At 43.6% G+C, this 26,041-nt stretch overlaps 1 protein-coding gene across 1 annotated transcript in view; it reads left to right on the plus strand.

Moving 5' to 3' along the window:
• DNAH1 (dynein axonemal heavy chain 1) overlaps nucleotides 1-26,041 on the plus strand; it is a 70,868-nt gene that overhangs the window by 16,756 nt on the left and 28,071 nt on the right. Inside the window, exons 13-41 of the mRNA XM_019008140.2 lie at nucleotides 145-338; nucleotides 1,203-1,428; nucleotides 2,087-2,206; nucleotides 3,002-3,084; nucleotides 4,546-4,687; nucleotides 5,772-5,927; nucleotides 6,897-7,095; nucleotides 8,897-9,150; nucleotides 10,049-10,261; nucleotides 10,973-11,137; nucleotides 11,820-11,941; nucleotides 12,494-12,599; nucleotides 13,693-13,872; nucleotides 14,740-14,880; nucleotides 15,499-15,662; nucleotides 16,029-16,142; nucleotides 16,758-16,946; nucleotides 17,897-18,002; nucleotides 19,079-19,192; nucleotides 19,514-19,663; nucleotides 20,151-20,237; nucleotides 20,343-20,529; nucleotides 20,643-20,734; nucleotides 21,213-21,367; nucleotides 22,912-23,089; nucleotides 23,201-23,395; nucleotides 24,058-24,177; nucleotides 24,800-24,958; nucleotides 25,222-25,323. Of these exons, the coding sequence (XP_018863685.1) occupies nucleotides 145-338; nucleotides 1,203-1,428; nucleotides 2,087-2,206; nucleotides 3,002-3,084; nucleotides 4,546-4,687; nucleotides 5,772-5,927; nucleotides 6,897-7,095; nucleotides 8,897-9,150; nucleotides 10,049-10,261; nucleotides 10,973-11,137; nucleotides 11,820-11,941; nucleotides 12,494-12,599; nucleotides 13,693-13,872; nucleotides 14,740-14,880; nucleotides 15,499-15,662; nucleotides 16,029-16,142; nucleotides 16,758-16,946; nucleotides 17,897-18,002; nucleotides 19,079-19,192; nucleotides 19,514-19,663; nucleotides 20,151-20,237; nucleotides 20,343-20,529; nucleotides 20,643-20,734; nucleotides 21,213-21,367; nucleotides 22,912-23,089; nucleotides 23,201-23,395; nucleotides 24,058-24,177; nucleotides 24,800-24,958; nucleotides 25,222-25,323 (4,413 nt within the window). The remainder of the gene's footprint in view (nucleotides 1-144; nucleotides 339-1,202; nucleotides 1,429-2,086; nucleotides 2,207-3,001; nucleotides 3,085-4,545; nucleotides 4,688-5,771; nucleotides 5,928-6,896; nucleotides 7,096-8,896; nucleotides 9,151-10,048; nucleotides 10,262-10,972; nucleotides 11,138-11,819; nucleotides 11,942-12,493; nucleotides 12,600-13,692; nucleotides 13,873-14,739; nucleotides 14,881-15,498; nucleotides 15,663-16,028; nucleotides 16,143-16,757; nucleotides 16,947-17,896; nucleotides 18,003-19,078; nucleotides 19,193-19,513; nucleotides 19,664-20,150; nucleotides 20,238-20,342; nucleotides 20,530-20,642; nucleotides 20,735-21,212; nucleotides 21,368-22,911; nucleotides 23,090-23,200; nucleotides 23,396-24,057; nucleotides 24,178-24,799; nucleotides 24,959-25,221; nucleotides 25,324-26,041) is intronic.

Here is a 26,041-nt window from a genome sequence, read left to right on the forward strand (position 1 = left end):
ACTGATAAAACAATTCCTGACACAATGTAGAAGTGTGGACTGCAGGAGTTCCCAAAGGTGCCACCAGGGATTGCTTTGCCACTCTCCTGAGGAGGCACAGTTAGCTCTGTTTGTACTGAAAGACCTCTTTCCTTCCTCTTCCAGTATGTGTTGGAGAACATGGAAATCACAGGCAGCCCCATGCTGGAATCAGTGGGTTTGCAGGAGCCAGAAGTGGAAGAGCTACGTGAGACTGTGCGCTCTGCCATTCAAAAGACTCGGATCCCTCTCCAAGCCTACGGCAGGAGATATGAGAAGTTCTTAGAGATAAATAACAATGACATCAAGTACTTCCTAAAGTAAGTGGCTTCTGACAGAACCCCTGTGACCCCAATGACAAGCCTTTGTGGAAGCTGTTGTGTGGATGTGCTGATGTGAGAGTGTGGGGCTGTTCTGAGACCACGTGCCTCAGATGTGAGATCAGGCCCCTGTCAGAGGCTGCCTTCAGTCATGGGTGACAGTCCATGCTTTTAGAGGACATTGGTGGTGGCACTGGGAATTTCTTCCTGTCTCTGACACCAGTCACATTCCTGTCATGCTTGTCAGTGTAATTGGAGATATTAATGGCCCTAAAAATGAATCATCCCGTTTGAGAATCCAGTTAGCATACTTGACTCTGACCTCCTTCATATAGTGTCTGCTCAGGCTGATAGCATTCTGTAGAAAGTAATGTTTTCTTTTGTTTCAACCTCATTGTTTTCATTGCCAAAACTCTTTGCACCTGTTCTGTCCTTTAGCCTCTGTTACTTTAATGGACTTAGTTTAGGTCGTATGTTTTCTCCAAACAGTGGGAATTAAGCCCTTTTTTATTCCAACTTAATCAATTTACAAATCCCATCTAACAAATTCCTGTCTCTCCCTGGAATACATTGAAGTGCCTACCCTCCCCTGAAGTGCCTCCTGATCTTGCCCTGTTTACACCAGTGCTTTTATTTTGTCTCTCCCTCTCTTCTTGCCATATTTCTTTCCTCTTTCATCTATTTTTTCTACTCCTTTTCTGCTGCTAAAATACTTTGTGCTCTTATTCCACTCTGCACCTATTGTATAAATGTATGCCTTAGTAATTTAATTTCTTTATCCTTTGAGTGGATACAAACAGCCTATATGCTCAAATATTCTTAAGGTCTGCACTGCCATTTTTTTGTTGGTGTTTTAATTTACAGAGACTATGAAGAGCAATTTCCACCTACCCAGGAGGTGATGAAGATAGTAAGCATGTACATGTCTGAAAAGGAGACCCTGGACCACATTCTACCTAGTTCTATTATCATTGGCCCCTTTCAAGTCATAATAGAACATATTAGGCATAGTCTCTCTGATAAACACAAAGCACTTGCCACTGCCATGTTGGACATGCTGGCTAAAACCCTCCATTCACAGGTGCAGAAAGTAAGTTATCTGGTTCAATGGATTATCTGTCTTGTCTTGTCTTGTCTTGTCTTGTCCTTCTCCTTTTGAGGATGCTGTGTTTTTGTGAAATGGCCAGAAGGCCACATTAATGAGGATATTTTAAACATCACTCTGGGCTGATTATTTAAAATTATAGGGGACATATGCAAACTCAACCAAAGGAAGTATTAAATATATTTAATAAATTACTGAATTTATTAAATAATATTTACTGAATAATAAAATATTGAATTACAGCCTGAAAGCTATAGCTCTTGAGATTAAATTCTTCAACACCTTGCCATCTTACAAAAGTGTGTTAGTGGATTAAAAAATCTGTTTAGTAGACAACTGGAAAGTCCTGCTTCCTCTGAGGAAAACTGAAATATAGGTAATTGCCTCTGCCAGCTGGTTGTCTAAATCTGTTATTAACATCATTTCCACTACATACCTGCAGTTCTTCTTCCTCTTTTTTTGGCAGTCTCATTCTGTTTGAGCTCAAATGAGATGGATGGGAAAAGAAAAAAACAGAACAGGGCCATGTACTCATCACTTAGACCACCTTCAGAATGGGAAGTGGGTGGATCAGGGCAGGTTTCCCAGTTTGTCTGTTAGCAAATGGTGACTTTTTGATGGCCTTTGCTGTGTCCTGCTGCAGATCTGTGAAGCATATGAAACCATCAGCATCAAAATGCATGAGAAACCGAAGAACATCGAGGAGCTGGTTGAGCTGCGGGACTGGCTGAAGGGAGTGCCTGAGCAGCTGGCAGTGCAGGAGGTAGGGCAGGCTCTCCTTTGGACAGGGACATCAAGGGAAGCGAGGAGGAAATTTGTCAATGTAATGTGTGGTGTCTCAGAAGCAGAACCCTTTTTTTCACTTGCACGTCTTTGTGTGCAATGCCACGAGATTCCTGGCTTTGTATTTTTATAATTCCTAAGATTTGTATTTTTAAATACATATATCATAAATTTAAATCTCTTTGCAAAACAAAATAGCAGTTAAAAATCTTGCCTAAAATACTTATGTATGCATTTTGCTGCCTTCATTATCCACTCTGCATTTGTGTACTGAATAGCGATCTTCTAAAAATGAATGCTGTTTTTTAAAGAAAATCTTTCTGTTACCCAGTGCTCAAATTGCTGTTAATATATTTTTTCTAATAGGACATTTTAGCGCCGAGTTATTGCAAAGTTATTTGAAGTGTAAGTCTTTTCCCAGCTGAACAAATGGGGAACAAAGGCATCAAGCTGTAAGCTGACTCGTCCATGCCAATGAGGGAAACTGGAGGATAACCTAAAACACTCGATTTCTGTCCAGTGCTTTATCCACTAGGTCACACTTCTTTTCATTCCCATAGAACAGAGGGTGATGATGGCATGATCGTTCACAGAACAAGGGGTTGTAAATCCATTCCCACTGTTCACACAGTACAGAAGCAGCCCACATCACATTAAGCTTGTGTGACTAACGCTCTTCAAAGGCACCTCATGAAAATGAGGTGTACACCAGAGACTTGGAATCAGCATGGTCTAAAGGTGTCTACTTTTTTTCTCTTTCTCTCACCCTGTGCAGCAACTGATTGAGGAAGTCATGGAAGATTACAAGGTCATGGACGACTTCCTTTACAATCTTACTGAAGAAGATTTCACTGACAAGTGAGCACAAGGCATTTCTGCCACTGTCAAAGTGGGACTCTGCAGCAATTACCATTCTCAGTGCTTCAGGGGCCATGTGTCTATCAAGGGCTCCTGCAGAACTTTTAAGTGTCTTTCAGGCTATATGAGCACTGAATTCTTGAAATGAAGTTTGTAGACAAGAAGTGTGGGTTCATGCTGCCTTCTGGCCTGGGGCAAGGCAAACTGGTAGCTATTAACCTGTTTAACATAGTAGAACCCTTTTCTCTGTGTGTTTGGGTTTTTTTGGTTCCTGTTTTGTTGGTTTTTTTGGGGGGGATGGGGATGGTTTGAGACATTTTCAAGGTCTCAAAGTGCATCGTTTAGTCTGTGCCTGAAACTAAATGAACAGTTCCAAGATAGGAGCACTCCTAGGGTTTTCTTAAGACTAGGAGAGAATTTGAACCCTTATTATTACTGCAGTTCTTCTCCAAGAATCCTCCTCTTACTTTTATTATTCTGATTGTGGCCTGACTATGCCCCAGTCGCAGGGTCAGTTTACAAACATAGCTGCAAGGCTTCTAAAGCTTGCTCAGCCCAGGAAGCACTTCTCTTATGACATGGGCTTGGTCCAGTCTGTCTGCAACCTGAGTTAGTCTCTGCAGAGTTCTTCTGAAACTAGAAACATGGGGTGCAAGGTGCAAAAACCCCACAGAAGCTGCAGGAAAGCAGCTCAGCCCCAGGCCAGCTTGGAACAGGCGTGGCTGTATTCCCACTGCCCAGACCTGCCACGGGCAGGACAGGTAGGAGATGGCTGCATCCCCAGGTGCTGGGAGAGGTGTGAGCTCCAGTGAGTGTAATGTGCAAACCTTTACCTGGCATTGCACACAGGCTGAGGGTCCAAGTGGAGGCACTAATGGGTGGGCTGTGGCTGAGCAAGAACCAAGAAACCTGCCTTAGCACGAGCAGCCAATTTGTGCAGCCTTTCCTGGATCTACAACACTCTCCCCAGGGCACTCTGCAGAATCCAAGGCTTCCCTGTATCTGGGTTACTCTGGCCCCTCACTGCCCTGTTTAACAGGAGACTGGCTTTTTCAGTAGCCCTGAAAAGCCATAAGCCGAGACTCTGACCCCATTTTTTTTCAGTTCCTTGCAAATACATTCAAAGACAGACATTCCCTCTGGATGCCAACTGTTATTTTGCTGTCTCCTAGCTTTTCAGCAGCGTAGTGGATTTGTTCCTTTTAAAAAGGCCCTCCACTTCTCCCCAGCTCTCTCCAGCTGAATAGCCTAGTCACGAGGACTGCATATCAACAAGACAAGCTGGAAAAAAATGTTTTGTTGAAACCACATGTGTTTCTGTTGTTGTAAAGCCTCCTTGTTTGGTGGGATTTGGCTTTCTCGTTCTGTTATTTTCAGCATTTCAAACATATGCTCAAAAAGCTTGTCTCTTTCTCCTGTTTTTTTTCCCCCCATTTGTTTTCTTGTATCATGTGAGTGCAGGTGGACTGCCAGTTACTGGCCAGTGAAAATGTCTATGGACTCAGAGTCCATTCGGCTCCAGCACATAGAGGATGAGGAAAGATTTCGCAAAATGCAGATTGCAGATCAGAAAGAATTTCAAGACAAACTGGAGGAAATGCAGGTATTGAGCCCCTGACAATGAACTGTCCCTAGAAGGGGGTCTTGAAGCTCTTGTGGTCAGCCAGGTGGGGAACTTTCAGATGAGATTTTACTCAGATGAGTTTTGAGGTGAATATGTAGTTAGACCAAATATTAACACACCCTCCCTTGGTTTTTTGTTGGCTTTTTATTAAGAGTTTCCTTTTTTGTGTAAAAGACTCTGCAGAAATACTCATTTTTCATTGAGAAGGTGTTTATACAATGTTCCAATTCTTGGTGCTCAGGCAACACGGGCACCTCCTTTTTCTTTCTTGTGTACTCAGTTCCCTGCAGAGCATCTCCTGTAATGCGCTGCCATCAAGGGGGAAAATACAGCATTCAGCCATGGAACTCATCTTGTGGGAAAAGACCCTGAAATAAATGCAGACTTTTGGAGCTGAGACACCTCTGATGTCTGCTAAAACAGTCTGAGTTTTATTTTTTCCTCAGAAAGTCTTTTAATTCAGGGGAAAAAAGGCATTTTAGAAAGGTGGAATCACTGACCTAGATTTTCTTGGAAACAGGTTCCCAAAATGATAATACCCCAACACTGGATCAAAAAACCCAAACAAATAAAAACAAACCCACACAAAATACCAAAGCAAAATCCAAATCAAACAAACAAACCCAAGCTACTGAAACAAAACACAAAATTTATTAGAGAAGCTCTAGATATGTGTTGTTAAACAATGCTTGGAAACACAGAGTGACTAGTAGAGCTATCATTTGCACTTTACTGGTTCTGTAACAAATATCAGTATAAATTCAGCATCAAATTTGGGGACAGATTTATTTTTCCTATTCCTTGGGGATTTAGCTATCGTCACAAGGAAGACAAGCAACTGGTCATCACATTTACAGTTTCCTCCACCTGACCAGTGGTTATTGCTTCTCCTCACCCCTTTCATCATGGTCTAAACAGAAGTGAAATTGGTTTGGAGGAGATGAAATCATAAGCATAAAAATCTTGCCCTTGAATGTAACAAAGAGCACACCAGGAAGCTGATATCTCTAGAACCAGCACACAGCTTCAGAATCCAAATTTATGCCTGCCTTTTCTCTTCCAGCTGACTGTAGGTGGATTTTCCGTCCAGTCAGACGTTAACCAAGCCCATGAGCTGGCTGAAGATGCAAGGGATGTCCGGAAGAAGCAGAAGGAGCTTCAGGAAATGGCAGTTCTCTACAACAACAGGGAAAGACTCTTTGGCATCAGAGTTACTGATGTAAGTGTCAGGTCCTGTACCTACAGGACTCTGATCTTTGTTGGGATTTCTAGGCGGCAGGTAGAGCAAATAATGAGATGTAGTTCCTCAGGAAGGAATCCTTCATGCAGTTTTGGTTTATCTGGGGAACTGTTCCTCAGTCCTGTAGATTGACTATACTGCTTCATCGCTCCACTGGGCTGCAGAAGAGCTGATCCCAGGCAAATGTGGAAGGTTGATCAGGATCTGATATTTCCACTTCTGTGAGAGACTTTGGATGCCCACAGTGAGATCTGAGGGATGTTCATGAGGAGAAATTGGCTGGGGAAGGTCTTGAAGCAGCAGTTAGGATGCATCTATTTCTCTAAGGCTGTTGCTGCAGGTCTATAGGTGTGAATGCAAGTGGTTGCATAGTGGGTGCTGGCAGCTGGCTGGGCTTGGAGCGTGGTGTTCTCCTAAAGCAACAGTTTATATAGTTGCAAACACTCATTTTGCTTGTAGCTGCTCAGCTGCCAATGAGTCATTGTCATCCACATCCAGCCAAGCCTGGCTGCAGACCAGAAGTGGAGTTCACATGATGATCCTTTTCTACCCTTCAGTCTGTGGTTACTTCTCCTTCCCTGTAAGGAGCCAAGTTTCGATATCATGTGTGGTGTGTGCTTTCACTGATGGTGTGTGGCCTGTCCATCAAAATCTCATTCTGCAGGAGAGCTTTGTAGAGGCAAGTGGAAAGAATGCTTTCCATGCCACACACATGGTACAGGCACAGCTCCACTGGATGTATGTTGGTTTTTGCTGGTTTCTCTCCCTTGGAATACATATTGTTGGCCCAGGAGAAGGTAGTCTGATATATCCTCCTGGAATACATGTTTTCTCCTTGCTGGCTTCAGATTCAAAAAATAGGTGGGTTTTTTGGCCTTTTGACATGCAAGCTGTTGTTTGGACCTGAATACACTTGTTGCTTATGTTGTTTTTCATCTCTTTCTAAAGTACAGTGGGGTGTCCAGGATGATTAAGGAGTTCCAGCCATACTATGATCTCTGGACTACAGTGTCAGACTGGATAAAGTGGAACGAGAGCTGGATGAATGATTCTCTCCTTAAAATTGAGGCAGAGGAGCTAGAAAAGAATGTCAATGACTCTGTTAAGACCATGCAGAGATGTGTGAAGCAGTTCAAGGATTCACCAGGTAGATGCACAGTCTGGGGAAAGGAAGTTGTTGCATATCATTTTGATGTGAAGCATGTCACAGAGTGCTCTAAACAGGGATTGTGGGGATGTCACACGTGTATTAGAGACAGCTGGGAAAATGCTAGCAAAGTTATTTTCCGCTTTTTTTTCCTGAAACTATGATGATTCACATCTAGATACTAGTTAGATGCTTGAAGCACCAGCCTCCCTCTGATGCTGCGGATAGCATTTACTCAAATATATATATATAGATGAAGATATACATATAAATATAGATATATAGAGATATATATAGTGCAATAATCCAGGCTAGTCACAGAGAGTTACTATATAGCCCACTGGCTAGACATGTGGGTTTGTGCAAGTCAGGAAGCAAGGGAACTTGAATCTGGGTCTTGCAGGTGCTGTTCTCTTGGCCAATCTTGTTTTCTTTATTGGCCAGTGCATTTAATGGCAAGCCAGAAGAGGTTTTGATTTTGTTATGAATAAAATGAAATTATCTCTGCAATATAATAACAATTTTCCTTCTTGCCTGAATGTGTGTGAAGTTTAGATGATTGTGCTCAGCCCTTGCAATTCACATGAAGGTCTTTTGACCATTTCTCCTAATAAAGCTGAAACTGAGACTTCAGTTGTAGCTTAACTTGCCATTCCCTGATTCTCAGAGATGTGTTGGTCATTCTTGAGAGCGAATTCTAAAATCTCCTGCCAGATGGTTTAGATTGAAATATAGTTTTGCTGTGGGTGATTTTTGATTCATCCTTTTAAACTTGAACTTGCTCTTAAACAATGCCATGAATCAGCCCCAATGGAGGAGGTGATGAGTGGATGCGTGAGTAACTATGAATCACTATGATAAACAGAAATACTAAGAATACCTGCTTATGTTCATTGCAATATTCTCTGGTGCCTGGTATTATTTAATACAAACATATTTGTTTTGTCCTTGAGTCTGGCTTGCCTTTGCATATCCCCAGCAGAGAGCGCGAGGTGGTCACATCTTTGCTGTGAGCGTGCAGTGCAGCTATGCAGGTGCAATAAAAGGAGGCGCATGCTGAAGCCAGATTTCAGAAAGGAAGCAAGTCCCATGGTCTTTACCTACCCCTTGTTTTACTCACAGAGTAGCGCAAGCTGAAAAAAAAGGGAGGATGTGAACAGTGCAGAGACTTTCTAGGATTCCCCCAGAGAGAAAAGCCCTTTCCCTCACTTTGTCCTTCATATGAGGCAGAACTACGATTGTCTCTAGCGTGGCCATAGGCTGGCAGGGCCTGTTCTGCACACTTTCCATTTCCAGACTGGGATCCCAGCCTGTTTTGAGCTCCTAAGTGTCCATCTTCTATTGAGGATGATGTTAGCTGTGGTGTGAGATAAATTAAAATGAAGTTTTGTTAAGAAATGAGTATCTTGAAATGATGACTGAGACATCCAAAATATCTATTGGCAGATGATCATGCTTTAGTCCATATTAAGAAGTTAAATTTGTCTTCCTCTCTTCATCTGGTGAGCTCTAGCCTAAGGCACACTTCTGCTTAGCATGGGCTTGCCTGTAACAAGCTTTTGATAACAGGCAGATCTGCTTCTTGGGAGTGGGCTTGAATCCTGGCTTAGTGACCATGTAGAGAGAGCCTTCACATCCTCCTTACTTTAACCTGCATTTTCCAGTGCTCTCTCCTGCTGCTTACCTACCCCATACCATGTGACTACATACACACCAGGCTTTAGACAGCTTCTAGGAGTTCCTTAAGGCAGCTTCCTCACACACTGTTTTGCTGATGTTGTTCTGTTTTTCTCCCTGAAAGACTGCCAGAGTGTCGCCATGAGCTTTCGTGACAAGATGGATGATTTCAAACAGTACGTGCCCTTAATCCAAGGGCTGCGCAATCCTGGGATGAGGAGTCGGCACTGGGAGATGCTGTCAAACCAGGTTAAGGCCGGTGTTGAGCTGGAGCCCAGCATGACGTTTGGTCGCTGCCTGGAACTGAACCTGCAGGACCACATGGAGAGTGTTCTCAAAGTAGCTGAGACAGCCAGCAAGGAGTATGCCATCGAAAATGTGAGAAGAGAGGACTTGTTGTGTCTCTGCTTGCTTCTCAAATAGGTTTCTGTTGAGCAGGCAGTCATTGCCTTGGGTGATGTTCCTGTTGTCCCAGAGCATTAGACACATTCTGCAGCACAAGTAAGAAGGTTGCTGTTGCTGTCCTTACAGAAGGGAGCAATGGCCACACAACTGGGTTCACACAGTAGAAGAACTTATTCTGTCTTGTAGAATTTCAATTGTGGCATTAACAGCTCTGCTTTATGGTTATGTTGATCCACTGCTTGGATCTCATTCTGCACTGTGGGATTAGTGACTGGTTAAGTTAAAATAAATTGATTGTCTGCACTCTGCCATCCAAATGTTATGTCAGGGGATTAGGGACTGGGAATGGGGATGGCAAATCCTTTAAACCAGTAAACGTGCCGGGAAACCTTTCTAGCTCTGGAGATTCATAGATTAGATGGTCTTTCAGCTTCAGTTCATCAGTTCAGATGTGATCTAAGATGGTCTTGACCTTCTGGCAGCTCTTGTTCTCTGAAATCTCAGGCAAGTTCCCAATGGATAGTTCCCCTTCTGACAAAGCTGTCATTAATCATAGTCATTAACAATCCCTTTGCTGGCAGCCTCTGTGCATCTAGAGCATAAACAGGCCTGGAGGTGAAATTGCCATTTTTTCCCCTCAAGGTGTTGGTTTCAGCACTGGTGTTGAGGTGTTGAACCTGTGGACAATGCAGAGGAAATGTGCTGTTGCTGACTGTACTTTGCACAAAATACACAGCTGCATTTTCCAGTGGAATCCAAGAGCAAAAATCTGTCATTTTCTAGAGAGTGGCCTTAAGAAAGTTGTGGAAGCTGGCATAACCATTTGTACAGGTTGTATCTGAAAATTAAATTACTTGTCCCTCTGTTCCAGGCACTCAACAAGATAGAGATGGAATGGAAGTCTGTTTCATTCATTGTGATGCTTTACAAAAACACAAAAACCTATATTCTGAAAAGCACCGATGACATTTCTCAGCTCCTAGATGATCATATTGTCCTGGTTCAGAGCATGTCTTTCTCACCCTTCAAGAAACCTTTTGAGGAAAGGATGAACTTGTGGGAAACTAAGCTGAAGATGACACAGGTACTGATTTTTAGCTACACATGTGTGGGGAAGACAGGCAGCTGGGTTGTGCTGCCATGCTTGAATGTGGACACTGCAGTTGCTGCTGGGAACTGGAAGGGCAATTATCAAGAGAGTATCAGTCTTTAGGGAAGAATAGGGCCTGTGGAAGCCCTCTGACTCAAGGAAAGTAATGCAGCCCTTTTGCTGCCTATTGCAACATGTTTTAGTGGGGCCAGAACTTGCCTATTGCTGTGAATAGTGTTACTGGTCTCTCTAATCATACTGTACTGAGTGGACCTCACAGATTCTTACAGACCCTGTGAAATCCATGCTAATCATCCACATCTCGGTGTAGGAAAGCAGGTGTAGGAAGACTGCTGTTTAAGCAGGATCTGGCAGACTGTGCCAGCACTTGCTCATCAAACCAGGAGCTCCTAGCAGGACTCTGACAACAAAATAGCAGTGCTGCAGGAGAAAAGTTACAAAAGTTTTGTAAAGGGGAGTGCTAGGAAGTTGATAATTATTTGGAAAGGAAATTGCAGTTCCTGATCCTGTAGGTAGATTTTAGAAATATGGAAAGTGTAAGTGCAGCATCACCTCTTTTTTTTTTTCTTTCTTTTTTTTTTCCCTTTCTTGTTTTTTTAAACATGTTCTGGTGCACAGTTTGGATGGTTTTGTTGAACAGGTTCATAGCATGGTATCCTGATATGCTTTTCTGCTTCTCACTAGGATGTCCTAGAGGAGTGGCTGAACTGTCAGCGCTCTTGGCTCTACTTGGAGCCAATCTTTAGCTCAGAGGACATCAAAAGACAGCTCCCAGTGGAAAGCCAGCGTTACAACACCGTGGATAAGGATTGGAGGCATGTCATGAAGAAAGCCAATGCAAACCCTGAGGTATGTGCCCTGATGAAAGCCAGTGCAGGTATCTCAAACACCTTGAAGCTGTGCTCACACAAGGACTGTGTCTTTGAGTCACTGTTTTTATAATGGTGTGGACATAAGCAGCACTGTATTAACTGTATAGCCTTGTACAGGGCATTGTGCTGGGTTTCTTTTCTCAGAATTTGGCCTTTTTTTCTCGTGCCTGAATGGACAGAGCCATTCCCATACCACTTTGGTAGTGCCTTCAACTAAAGTCTCCACCCCACCAGATTCCTCCTCCTCTAACACAGACACCGTGCCTCCTATGACTCTTGTAACATGCTGTGGTTGTAATCAATCCTCCCTCAAGACTGATTCTCTTTTAGAACCATTATTTTTGCCTATTTTTTGTGTTCTGATGGTAGTGCTCTGCTCTCTTCTGTTTTCCAGTCTCCATTTCCCAGAATTCCTTCACCACTTGTATTCCGTATTACAAATGCTGGTATTTAGGGGAACCCAGAAATGCTTGTCTCCATAAGGGCTGTTTACCCTCCTTTCCCACAAAGCTTACACCTCTCCAGATCCCTGAGAATTCCTGCAAATGAGTCATTTAAATCCTGTCAGTAACATCACTGGGCAACCCAATTATCTCCACTGCCTTATCTCCCACATGCTCAGAATACTGATGCTTCCTCTGTTACACATTTTGTTGTAGGTGATTACTTTGTGCCCTGATCCAGAGCTACTGGAGAAGCTGCAAAATTGTAACAAACTACTTGAACTTGTGCAGAAAGGACTGAGTGAATATCTGGAGACAAAGAGAAGCGCTTTTCCCAGGTAACCCCGAGTTTCACAGGGGTAGATCGCACTCCCCGTTTCAGAAAATATGAGAGGCTCACTGCAGTTCATTCTGCCAAGAAAGAGCAAAACCACCTAAGCTTAGGATTTATTCATGGCCTGCAAGCATAAGCAAAGCTGTGCCTTTCAATGCTGCCATCTGATGGGGAGAAAACAGGCACACACAAATGTGGTGAGTTAAGGGCAGTGTGATAGCATCATTGCATATCTGTGCCTCAGGATTTATGTAGAAAGGGTGGGGTAAAATTAAAACCTCCAAGTAACTTTTATTCCTGAAGGAAGACTTATATTCTTTGATACTCATTTAAACCCTCTTTGCTTGGAAATAACTGACTTCTGCAGAGGGAGAAGTCTGTCTCTACAAAAAGGGAGATGGCTGGATGGTGGCAGCTCATCTACACAAACACAAAGAGATCAGTGAGCAGTCAGAAACAGTTTCTTTCGCAAAAGGCTTGTTCCACATCATGCCAGGACTTAGCCCTTGCTGCTGCAGTAAACAGAGCCTCTCCTCACACCTCTCTCTGTTTGTAGGTTCTACTTCCTTTCAGATGATGAGCTGCTGGAAATACTGTCTCAGACAAAAGACCCCACTGCTGTACAACCTCACCTCCACAAGTGCTTTGAGAACATTGCACGGGTAGGCAAAGCAAGCACACAGGTGGCTTGGCCTACCTTTGGGAAGCTGTGTCATGGGAATTTGGAGGCGTTCTGAGGTCTGGAGGACTGTTCACATTCTGCTGTGTGGAAATGTATCTCCTGGGAAGCTGTAACTGTACATAGGCATTGGAAGGTGCTGACTGTCCTGAAGTGGGATTCCAGCAACCTCACTTCAGACATCTCAAAGCCAGGCATCTGCCCATGACCTGGGTGCCCTTCAGACAAATGGGGGAAAATAGGCATCTGCAAAAGTTGACTTAGAGAAATTCACTTAAATATCCATTCTAGGAGGAGAGGACACTCCCTCTGGAGATGTGTGTCCATCTCACCATGAGGGCCAGGAGAAATAGCTCTGACTTAGCTTTCTACTCGCAGGCACCTTGTTAGGATGGAATCCCACTCCTGCTGACAGCCCCAGAAGGGACAAAGACTGAACAAGCCTGAGCTGAATTAAGTTTCTGCCTTCATCCCTTCCTAGGAGCTGGAGTTAACCTGGCTATTTTTCCTCTTTGTTATTCCTAATAGACTTCAGACTCCATAGCTAGTCACAGCTCGAACCACCACAGTACTCAGACAGTAAAACCAATCTCCTAGTCATTAGTTTGGAAAAATAGAAAGGAAATTGAACTGGAAACCTGGTGCAAAGCCATTGGAATAAATAAGGGGACTTTCAGTGTTATGCTGGGGCACCAGAGAAGCTGTTAAAATTTTACTCTTAAAACCAGGCACTGTGACATCAAGGGAAATGATTTGAGTCTACAGAATTGTGCGGGAGTCAAGGGTCTGAATCCTAGACAGGCGATGAGAAATGTTCATCCTACCTATAATTTGATTTGCTTCACTCAAGTCACAAGCTATGTGAATCTCTTGTTTTCATACAATCATTTTCCATTATTTGGAGAGGTCATTTTGCACGTCTGTCGCCCACTTTATTATCACTACTGGCAACCAAGTTTGGCACCAGGTTTATAATGAGCAAACACTGGTATAGGCTGGCTGTCCCCCAGGGGCAGGAAGGCAGGGATAGAAAAGAAATCCTCCACTCATATCTCCTGTTGTGCTTCTTCCATTAGCTGAAATTCCAGGAAGACCTGCAGATCACACACATGTACTCTGGTGAAGGAGAAGAGGTGAAGCTGTTTACTGCCATCCGTCCCAGTGAGAATGTGGAGGACTGGCTGCTGGAAGTGGAGAAATCCATGAAGGCCAGTGTTCGGGACAACATAGAAAAATCAATTGGTGTTTATCCAGAGGTAAGATTTTTGTCACACACTGGCAGCTCTCTGATATGTTGGTTCCAGGCTTGCCATAGAGGTCACCAGAGATGGGGCTGATGAACTTCTGCAAGAATATTCTATTCTATTCTATTCCACTTTCAAAACACAGCCTTTAATAGGGTTTTGCGCCTGTAAGTGCAGAATGGGCAGCTGGACAAGAAGCTAATGGTCCAGCAGAATGCAAACCCTGCACACTCCCTCAACAGCTTTCCTACAGCGTAAAACAACCCTGTATGAATCCATGTCTGTTTATCTCTCCAGACTACTTCCTCCTTGTAAGGATCTTCTGCTTCAGCTCTCATGTCTCACAGTGAGCTAGGGGCTGCTAAAAGTAATCAAGGCACATGAACTGTTGGTTTCAGTCAGTGCATAGGGGATATATCTTGGCTCTGGTTTCTGTATAAAACCTATGCTGGTGTAAAACTGAAATTTCTAATCTAGGTAAGGAGAAAGGCTGAAAAATAAAGAGGCCTTGGCTGTATCTGTTACTTTTTCTTATTCAGACTGAAAATTTGAAAGTAAGAAAGTTAGAACAGGCCAGAGGAGGGGAAATATTCTTTTGAGTCTCACAAATTCCTGCTCTTCACCTGCTGCTGGTTACTTGTAACTGGTTACTGCAGGTGGCATAGTGGAGAGAAGGTGCCTGCTGTACCCAGTGCCTGAAGACAATTTCTTCATAGCAGCTGGAGGGGGAAGAAAAGGAAAGCCTCTTAAACAAGAATTCAGTGCTTATTTGTTAATCATGCATCTCAGAGCAAGAGGACATAGAAATAAATAAACAAATAAATAAATGTCTTACCACCTTTTTTCCCCTTTCTCACACCTGTTTTTTCCTGTTTTAAGACTCCACGTTCCACATGGGTCTTGCAATGGCCTGGCCAAGTGGTCATTGCTGGCTGCCAGATTTTCTGGACAAAGGAAGTGTCTGAATCTCTGGAAGCTGGAGATTTGTCCAGCAGGCTTTACCCACAGCTGAGTGCTCAGGTATGAAAATGAATGGAAGGGTGAGATTTTGCCAGATGGAGACTTTTCAATCATCAGACCACAGACAAGTTATAAATATAGCCAGGACAATACTGTTGGGGAAACAGAGACACGGTTTTGCATAGCAGTGTTCAAAACAGGTGATAAAATAGGTTGTCTTCTCAATTACTAGGGTATTTGTCATAATAAACCCCAAATAATACACAGGATTGATAATATGATCACCACCTGAACACTATAACAAGGTGAAAGATAACTTCTCCAGGGTTACTCAAGAAGCCAAAAGTGAAGAACTGAAGTGATGGACAGTGGAGGAAACTGCATCCTTCATATCAGTTCTGTGCATCTAATCACACCTAATACCTGAGAGTTATTAGCTCTGGACTTCATGGTGGCTCTAACTCTTTCTTTTCACCTGAACATGGTAATGGTGTAGGCAAAACTCAGCTCTGAGCCAGCCCTGAATAGCATTTGCTTTCTGAGCAGTCATTTGTGCTTCTGACAAGAGAAGAGACAGAAGTTGCTCAAGTACAGAATAGACTTAGCATGCCCTGAGTTTGATTGCATTGCATTGGTACAGAGTAGATTGCTTCAGGGTACTTTCCTTTCCTTCCCCAGCTGGCAGATTTGGTGGCCCTGGTCCGTGGGAGACTGTCCAAGATGCAGCGAGCAGTGCTGTCAGCTCTTATTGTGATCGAGGTCCATGCCAAGGATGTTGCAGCAAAGCTGGTTGAGGAGAATGTAACAAGCATGAATGATTTTGAGTGGATCTCTCAGCTCAGGTTAGAGAGCACAGCTCAGCTGGCCTCCCTGGCCAGTCTGCATTCTCCTTACCCATCAGCTGTGTCCATGACAAATGGAAACAGGAGTTTGAGACAGATCTAAGTTTTGATGGCATCCTCTTTGGCAATAAAAACTAACCCATACCATGATGTTTCATTGTGAAAGGCCGTGCTCCTGCCCAAGGGGTGCAGTGCTTGATCCCAGGTCCTGTGAGAACTCCTGTCCACCCTGTTGTGTCACTTTATCCTTTCTGCTCTTGAGAGGGAAATCCCTTGACATACAGGTCTCCAAACCTGTAATCTCATGAGCTGCTTTGTCTGCCAGGCAGTGTTTGTCTTTCTGATGTCATGTTCACTCACCATTAGATACTACTGGACAAGAGATGACCTGTACATCAGAGCAGTCAATGCTGAGTTTCTCTATGGCTATGAGTATCTGGGGAACACTGGCCGTCTGGTTATCACACCCCTCACTGACAGGTAAAGACATTGTTTTCTGGGTAACAAACTCACCTTTGTTCTCTTTTCTTTATTGTTTTTTCTTCTGGATGAACAGGATTAAACAAAGGATCTGACCATGCAGGTCCTACATCTTAATGTATGTAAATAGAATCCATTTGTACAGTAAAGGACTACCTGAGACAAGTGCACTGGAGCACCCTGGCATTGGTTGCTGCTGTATTCCTAGTGATCAGTGCTCAGACTGATTGCTTTCACTCTCCTAATTCTTAATGTAGTGCTCTCAAATAAAATGCCCACCTGATAGCTAAGGAGGTCTTCTAGAAACCAGAAGGTAGCAGCTAGTACTCTAGAATATGCAGCAGAAATAATAGTTTTACCCTTTTGTAACTGTCCTTTTTCTACAGAATGAATTTGTAGCCAGTGGCAGAAGGATTTATCCATGCAGGCCCCCATGAATACTAATCAAGGCCACATAGCTCTAACTCCCTTGCAGAATGCTGCATATCTAAGCAGTTTTGTAGAATAATGAATGTGGATTTCTCCTTGTCTCCAGCTGGACAGATCATATGTCTCTTTGCTGAAATCAGTAGTACAAATGCTTTTTTTCATCATCTGGTCTCTTCTTTGTTGTAGGTGTTATCTGACACTTACAGGAGCTCTGCACCTGAAATTTGGAGGAGCACCTGCAGGACCAGCAGGAACAGGCAAAACAGAAACAACAAAAGACTTGGGCAAAGCACTGGCAATCCAAACTGTAGTGTTCAACTGCTCTGACCAACTCGACTTTATGGCAATGGGCAAGTTTTTTAAGGGACTAGCCAGGTACAGTGAAATGCTGAGTGTCATTATTGAGGGATGCCCTAGCAAGGCATTACTGAGTTCCAGAATGAGCAAGGTTACAAAATTCCAGCCAGAAAGGAGGAACAGTTGATCCAATTAAAAAAAAAAAAAAAAAGAGATAAAAGGAGATCCTTGTTCATTTAAGGCAAAATTAAAATGCTTTGCACTAATCCACAATATACTAATCCACCTGTGCAAATGTTTGCAGCTTTGGCCTTTATTTTAATATCATCCATGTTGGACTGAGATTCAGCCCACAAGCTGCTTAATCTTAAGAAGAAGAGAATCTGCTGAGAGTATTCAAAATTGAGCAGCCAAGAGAGACTGCTCTAAGCCCTGAGGGATCCTCTCAGAGAGGCTTCTCTGTTCTCTACGTTTCAAACAGAGCTGGTCCAATTAGTCTGTTGCACACTGGTGAATCTGAATTAGTTACTCCAACAAAGGCTGATATTCTTTTCTCAGATGTTTTCTTTGTAAGTAATTTGACTTCTTTCTTAAGCCATGCCTTATGGGAAGATCATGCTTCCACCTTTTTATTTTCAGAGTTTTCCAAACTCTGAAAAATGGACTTAAGTGTTGTATAAACTGCATCTGCTACACTTACAGCTCAGGTACAAACTAGGAATTCAACATGACACCACTTTAAAGCTGAAATCTATATCAGGGAGAATTTGTCCCAAGCTCTAGGATAAGATACTGCCATGGGCAGTCATCACGTGGCCTGGGATACAGTCAGGGTGTCCGCTGAACCAGGACACATTGGCTGTGTCACTTTGCCATGGGACATCAGGGCCCTTCTGTGTTCACTTCTGGTCTCTGTTATGCCTACCCAGTATGTGGATATATAACTTCTGGCTATAGCTGAACTTTTGACTGCAAGATTGCTCCTGTATGATGCTCCTGACTCCCTTCATTCTTCCTTCCTTGCCCAGTTCTGGTGCCTGGGCTTGCTTCGATGAGTTCAACCGCATCGATATCGAGGTGCTTTCAGTGGTGGCCCAGCAGATCACAACCATCCAGAAAGCACAGCAGCAGAGGGTATGTAAGGAACATGTGGATGCAAAGGCAGGCAAAAAAATCACTTGAGCTAGTTCAGGCAAGTCCTTGTCTCTGCACAAACCTTCAAGCTTCACTTCTCAGGGGCGACTTGAACAGACATCCTTGAGGAGAGGTTTGAACAATGTCCTAACTATGGGACATCATACCAATCCATTACAGTCAACATCCTCAGGGGAATTTTTAACTTCACCCTAGCCTATGCTGCCAGAGTTGCCCACACTCTCACAGGCTGAAGTACCTCTCAGCTTGACCTGTAGTGCCAGCAGACTTTGGTGTGGGTGACGCTCTGATACAGATCCAGTGAGCTGATCAAAATTGGAGTTGTGATAAAGGCAGTCAGTGTTCCGACATGAGTTGCTTAACACCAAATTTGTCTAAATGTGTTAACCAAGCTTTGGTGGATTCACAAAACCCACTATGTGCAGAAAAACACATACTTGTGCACACAGAGTTGCATTGTAATTGCTGTGAATTGTTGTGAATTGTTGGCTTTAATGGAGATTCAGCTGTCAGCCAGTCTAGCAGCCAGCCTCTGCTTTGTTCTCTGGAGGCCCAGAAGGGTTAAGACCTGAATCTCCTTGACTTTGGCTTGGAATTAGAAACTTGCTCTCCATAAATTCTTCTGCATTACTTTATCCCCCATCTGAAATTACTACCTACACAGCTTTAAAAAGGATTTAGGTTTCTCTTTGCCCTCTTTCCAATGAATTCATTCAGGTCTGATCTCTAGTGCAAAATAAATGGCAAGACGTTTGTTTACAGCTGAAGGGATAGAAGTCTGTTCAAGAGTTAAAAAAAAAAGAAAAGAAAAGTTAACCCATCAGTAAATCTTCCACAACCCCAGTCTTTTGTACAGGGAAAAATACTGCTGGTAATACTGGGTTCCTGCAGTGGGACCAGATTGAGTCACTACTGTTGTGGGCAGCTGTGTGTGTTTGTGCTTTATAATTTAACAGCTAAAAGCTATTGTTCTCATCTTGGAAGATTCTGCTACATTATTCAGTTTGCAGGTCAGGCTCTGTTCTTTGAGGATGATCATATTTTTAATTTTCTAGGTGGAAACCTTCATATTTGAAGGCACAGAGATCCCACTGGTCCCATCCTGTGCAGTCTTCATCACAATGAACCCAGGGTACGCTGGGCGCACTGAACTGCCCGATAACCTGAAGGTAAGGAGGGCAGGCTGCACAGGAGGAGGGGCAATAAAGGTGCTGGATGCTACCTGGACCCACCAGTGTGTCCATGACAAGAGTTAGGGTGTGATGCTTTTGGAGAGTCTACAGGATCACTTTGAGACTTGAACCACATGTGTAAGGAAAGGGCATTGTTCAGATTGCAGTCTGCAGGGATGCTACAGTGACAGGTGCCACACACACTCATGTTGTGTCCTCTAAACAGTCTGGAATGGATACTCAGCCTTTTCAATTTTCTGGGAAAAAAAGAAAGAAATGACAGTGTTCTGGACATTGTGTTGGATCTGTATGTTCCAGGCTCTCTTTCGTCCTGTGGCTATGATGGTCCCAGATTACTCCATGATTGCTGAGATCTCACTCTACTCCTTTGGGTTTAATGAAGCCAAAATCCTTGCAAAGAAGATCACCACAACATTCAAACTATTGTCAGAACAGCTCAGCGCCCAGGTAGATGCCTTCATGTCCATGAATGCTTTCTAAATGTGAGACTTAGCCCAGGCATGAAGTACCTGGATGGTTTTCTTGGTGCCTTGTGATAGCATATCTCATAAAGGTCCCTATACCCATTCTTCATCTTTCTTCCTTCTTTCTAATTCTCCTTTCTGTTCCTGTGGCTGGACTTGCATTCACCTTAAATCCTATTTAGGATTACAGTGGCAGGACAGTTGAGCCAAACAGCCCTGCCTGCTTTTCCTTCCATCTAGGATTTTTCATTGTGCACTTACTCTCACCTTCCTCAATTCATAGACTGTACAGCTGAGGACTAATTAGTTGTTTGAAGGATACTGACAGTAGAGTTGGCTAAAGGAGGAATTGTTCTGAAGGCATAACTCTTTAATTTTTCTTTTCTTGCCTGCTGAGTGCATGCCTAAGCTTACTTTTATAGGTGGTGCTCCTCTATCTGACGACATAGGTTCCTCTGTGCCTTTTTCAGGACCATTATGACTTTGGGATGAGAGCTGTGAAGACTGTCATCTCAACAGCTGGCAATCTCAAAAGAGAGAATCCTGATATGGATGAGGTAAATGTGTTTGTACTTCACGCTGACATAGACTCATGGGGCCTTTTCTGCAGCCTCATACAAGAGGAAGGATCTCTGAAGTCCTGAGTTCTTAAATCTGTGCAGGAGCTGATCTGCCTGCGAGCTATTAGGGATGCCAACGTACCCAAATTCCTGCAGGATGACCTCAAGCTCTTCAATGGTATTGTCTCAGATTTATTTCCAAATATCAAAGAAACACCTATTGATTATGGCATCCTGGAAGAAGCCATCCGCAAATCCTGCATCCAGGCAAATCTGAAGGATGTTGATGGTGAGGGGAAAGGCTCTCCACAAGCTCCCTCTGGACCTGGGCTTTTAGTCCAGCATACTGCCCTAGGAAAGATATGTGTTCCCAGACCCACTCTGCATCATCTTCCTGTACAGGTTTTGTGACTAAATGCATCCAACTGTATGAGACCACTGTGGTTCGTCACGGCCTGATGCTGGTGGGACCAACAGGTTCTGGGAAGACAAAGGTATGGGTGAGACACTGTGTTGGCCCCAGCAAACCATCACCTACCAGTGTTGCAGAGGGTTAAGTTTCAGAGAAGACCCATACTGGCATTTAAAGCTTTTCTCAGATAGAAGTCAGGGCACAAAGATGCTGCCTGTTAGTAATAATGTATAGTCATGGGGAGGTATATTACTGGTACACTTTTGAGCTGTGAGATTACACTGAGGCTTATTAGTTGTGCTGCAGATTTCTAAGGCTTGAGACATCCTTGGACCTCTCTAGGTGCTTCAGGCCTCTTGCACAGATCTAACTTCCTCCTCCCCTGCATATAGAGTGCTTAATTTCTGTGCTTTTATTTCAGCTAGGCATCTCTGTACTATGATATTACCCTTCAGTATGTCTCTTTTCTCACTGCATTTGAATGCAATTGCTGTGAGAGCAAGTGGCTTTGTCGTTCTGGAGCCATGGCAGTTAACTCTCTGTCTGTCCTGCTTTTGCAGAGTTATGAAGTCCTGGCAGCTGCAATGACATCACTGAAAGGTCAGCCTGCAGCCAGCGGTGGGAATTACGAAGCAGTCCGCTACTTTGTGCTGAATCCCAAATCCATCACAATGGGCCAGCTTTATGGAGAGTTCAACTTGCTAACGCATGAATGGTAAAGTACAAAACCTCCTTTCCTTTCTTCCAGACAGAAAACACATTTCTGGTGTTGAGCGTCCTCTCTTCAAGGCTGAGAAGCATTTGGGGTGGTGGCACAGAACCAGAAGCGATCAAGTCCATATCCCCACCAAGCTACAGCAGCCAGTCACAGCGATTTAAGCTGACATCCCTCATTGTGCACTTGGCCTGTCTGCCAGCACATGCCCAGACAGTTCCTGCAGCTCAGCTCACAGCATTAACTGCAGAACAATCATTTAATAGCTTTGGAGCACATGCCCCTGCTCCTAAGATACAGCAGCTTAAAAATACTTGCTTTGCTTCTGAAGAAAAGTGACCTCTGTACTGCACACTTGAATTGTTCTGTATAAATACTCTGGTATCCTTGAGTGATGAGGAATGACTTTGAGGCAGAAAGACAGATTTCATTCGTGTTGCCAGGGCTCCTGCTTGCTTACATGGTATGGAAACGAGAACCAATAGGCCACTTGCCCTCTTTACAGCCAGGTCCTACTGCTTACGTTTCCATATTTGACCTGAGGTTGACTTTGCAGCTCACTTTATCCATAAGCTAGGATGTGAGAAGCAGCGTGAATCTCCCTTTGGCCCTGTCAGCCAGCACTTGTTTCAGGGCAAAGCTGAAGATTGTGTTCTGTAAAATGAGGTAAACTAAACATAAATAAAACTAACTACCTCTAGGAAAAGTTCAAGCCAGTAAGCATTACAGATGCTGTGACCAGAGCTTTCCAGCTTAGGATCTGGTACATATTTACTGAAGGATTTTTTATAGGAGCTCCAAATAATCTCAACAGTTTATTTATGATGTGACTTTACACAGGTATGTCAACGTGACAAAAAGAAAAATGCAGCAGTTGTGTAAAATATATTTACAGACAAATCCATCTACTTTAATCAGCTGAGCTTTAGAACAGATTGTTTTCCCTTGATCTCAGTAACAATACCCTGGAATTCACTAGTACTATAAAAATAACAGATAATTATTTAATATCCAAAGTCAAGTCCAGGGTCTGAATGGAAACTGCGCTCCAGGGCTCCATGTACAGATTAAATTCTTGCCATCACTCAGGCAGCATTCCTTGTGTCTGCTCTCCTGGTGACCAGCTCCAGCACCAGCCAGGTTCACAGGCAGCTGAGGAACTTCAGTTATAAAGAGAGTAGGGTCATGCTCTTTAGCCTGGATTTATCCTTGTAACCTTGAGAAAAAGAGGCACCTCCAGGGACCTGAACTGGATGCTAGCAAGGCCTCTTTACTCTTCACTGAGGACAGAGATATTAAAGGGAAGGTTGACATCTAGTTAAATGACATGAATTCCAGATCCTGATGCCCAAAGAAATTGTCTTGTGGTGTCACCCAGGCTGAGATGTGTCTCAGTAAAAAAAAGAATGAGGTGGACCTTTTTGTAGCTCATGGATAAGGGAGACACATGAACCGTGATAAGACTGCCTTTTGTGGTGGGAACTTCGCCATTTATTTCAGCAAAACCAGAGTGGGCCAAGCCCTGCCTTCCTCCTACCTTTCAGGACAGACGGGATCTTTTCCACACTCATGCGCCGGGGAACCGTGGCCACTGACTCCAACAAGAAGTGGTACATGTTTGATGGGCCAGTGGATGCTCTGTGGATTGAGAACATGAACACGGTACTTGATGACAATAAGAAGCTGTGCCTCAGCTCAGGGGAAATCATCAAGATGACAGAGGTAACTCATTAACTCCCACGTTTGCTGCCTGTTGTCTGTTCTCCTTCCTCCCTGCACTGAAATAAGTATCAAAACTGAGCCTTATCCTTTATTTTCTTTTGTAATTTCCAGGGCATGACCATGATGTTTGAAGTCCAGGATTTGGCTGTTGCTTCCCCTGCTACAGTCTCCCGCTGTGGCATGGTTTACCTGGAACCCAGCATTTTGGGGCTGGAGCCCTTCGTTGAATGCTGGCTGAAAAATATGCCAGACGTCATGCAGCGCTTCTCACAGCAGCTGGCATCTCTCTTCAAGAGATTCCTCCAGGTGAGCTACTGTTCTACCCCCATGATTCCATGTCATCTTGAATATCAACCAGCCCAGACTTGTCAAGGCCTGGATTTAAATGCCATTGTGGGAACATTTCCTATCAGCATAATATCTATAATGGGAACTTCTCTGTGAATTTTGTGGCTTTAATAGAGGTTACTCACTGATCTCTGAAGATGTGACTAAGTCTCATTGGTTATTATAGTTGGTTTTATTTAATTTTTAAATTATATTCTGGACAAAACCATCCCTAGTGCAGTTCTATAGCTTAGAGTACCTCCAGGGAGAAGGTTGTACAAACAAGTCTTGTTATTTCTACTTTGCTGATAAGCCATTATTTTAATGAAGAACCTGGAGCTACAAAGGAAAGCTCTGAAGGGAGCAAACCATTTAACAGCAGTGATAGCACAAGATGCACGTAACTATTGCACAGAACCACATGGGAGTCCCAGAGGTTTCTTGGTGTCAAGGCTGAACCAAGGGGTTCATCTTGCTTTTCTCCAGTAAAAATGGTGGTACTTGGGATGCAGTTGGAAATGGCTGCATTCTCAGCCACTCTCTTCCTGCTAAACATAACACGACAGAGGTGAACAAGAAGGTAAAACCAAAGACAAGTGTGCTGGATGGTGACACTGAGATGTTCCTGCGTATCTTTCCAGGAGGCCATCGACTTTATACGAAGCTCTGTGAAGGAGATAATTGCCTCTACAGACAGTAACCTCACAGTGAGCCTCCTGGTGATATTGGAATGTTTGTATCAGCCTTTCATTCCCGTTAAGGTAGATTTTGCTACCTGTATCACTGTTACTTGTCTCTGTAACTCTTAAGGAAGCTAAGTCACAGGAAGGGTTAGTCACTAGCGAGCAAGATGTTGGTGCAGAAAGGTCATGCTGTAGCTCATCCACATGGCAGAAGGTAATACAGCATCCACCAAAGCACAGGTAAACCTGGAAGGATTATGCTCTGCCCGCTGAAGGAACACAAGATAAGCTCCATGCCTACCAGGCTGGAGGGCAGAGGTTCACTTTTATTTATAGCAGAGGGAATTGGAGAATGAGTGGGAAGCAGAGATCAGAGCTGAGGAGTGATGCACTTCAGATTGCAGGTCCTTTGAGAATTAGTATTGAAGAAGACTGGACAATTTTCAAATTAAAAACCTAAGACTAAATTCTTCTCCCATCTCCTGCTGAGTGGCGTTAGTTCAGCAAAAGGAGTATCTCAAATACGCCAATGAAACAACAGATTTTAATCCACAGAATATATTAACAAGACCTGTGAAAAACTGGCTAGAAAAATCTACATAGAAGCTGAATAGAATTATGAGCAAATTAAGAAGAGCCTGGGGTTTGTGAGCCTTAATTATACCTGAGAATTTTTCTTCTGCTTGTCTGTGGTTCTAAGGGATTTAAGACGATTCCCCGGGAGAAGATTGCTCGTATGGGAGAGCTGATTGAACCTTGGTTTATATTTTCCTTAATCTGGAGTGTGGGTGCTACTGGAGATTCCCCAGGTCGTGAGGCCTTTAGCTCATGGCTCAGGAAGAAGATGTCAAAGGAAAGGGTGAGTAAAGGAAAAGCAGATCTTAGAAGTAAGGAGTGGGGATCAGAGCTGAATGCCTGGAGGCTTTGGATGGACTTCCTGTTGCCATCTGGTATACCTTTTTCTCAAAGGGACCCCTGGTCTATTCTGGAATAGTTCTTGGATAGACCTGAGCCCCTGGCCTGGGTAGAATCCCATTAGTAAAGACTTCCTTGAAGTAGTGAATATCCTTCTGTGAGTTCAGCTGAGTGGCAGCCATGTTCACCACAGCTTTATTCTCACAGATCAAGTTACTCTTCCCAGAAGAAGGACTGGTTTATGACTATAAGCTGGATGATGCTGGGCTTAGCAGTACTGAAGAAGATGATGATGAAGTCCCTAAAGAGGTAAAATATTTAATTTTTAATTCCAAGCTAGCTAATTTAGGAGGAGGGACCAGGAAGCAACACAGTGCTACAGGATTTGGTAAGATTTTCTCATCAAGGGCAGAGAAGAAAGGCCTATAGGAAGCAAACAAGAATGTCTAAATCAAAATTAAGCTTTTCATTGAATCAGTAAGGCAGTTTCTTGCCTTCAGAGTTGTGAACCAGATCTTTCAAAGCTCAGCCAAGAGCTGGTCAGTTGAGACCTGAGTGTCTCTGTCATTGCTCAGAAAAGTGAGAGGTGGCAGAGGTGTGGCTGCTGGAGGACAGGGGGAAGCTCAGGTGGATAGGTCTGTGTTAGAAAGCAGTGAACAACAGCAGAAGAGCTATGTGCAGCAGAGTCTGGAGTAGCAGCAAGGCAGATAAATATTCTATCTTTTTCACAGGAGATATCAGTGTAGGGCATGTCAGGGTCATCTTGACTGACAGACACCAGACTCTGGGCTAAAAGGAATTAAAAAATGAAGGAAAATGCTTCCCCTTCCTGAAATGAAACAAAGATTCATACATGAGTGTCAGATGCTTAACAGAAGGTGCCAATGTGGTCCCTGTGGGAAAGCCACATGGGGTGGTCAGGAATGTTGATTTTCTCCTGTATTCTCCAGCACAGCCCTGGCAGAAGCTCTATCTCATTTGTGTAGTGGCCTCTGGGAGGGACATCTGCAGCTTCCATTTAGCACAA

Source organism: Parus major, chromosome 12 (assembly GCF_001522545.3).
Source record: "Parus major isolate Abel chromosome 12, Parus_major1.1, whole genome shotgun sequence".
Taxonomy (NCBI): domain Eukaryota; kingdom Metazoa; phylum Chordata; class Aves; order Passeriformes; family Paridae; genus Parus; species Parus major.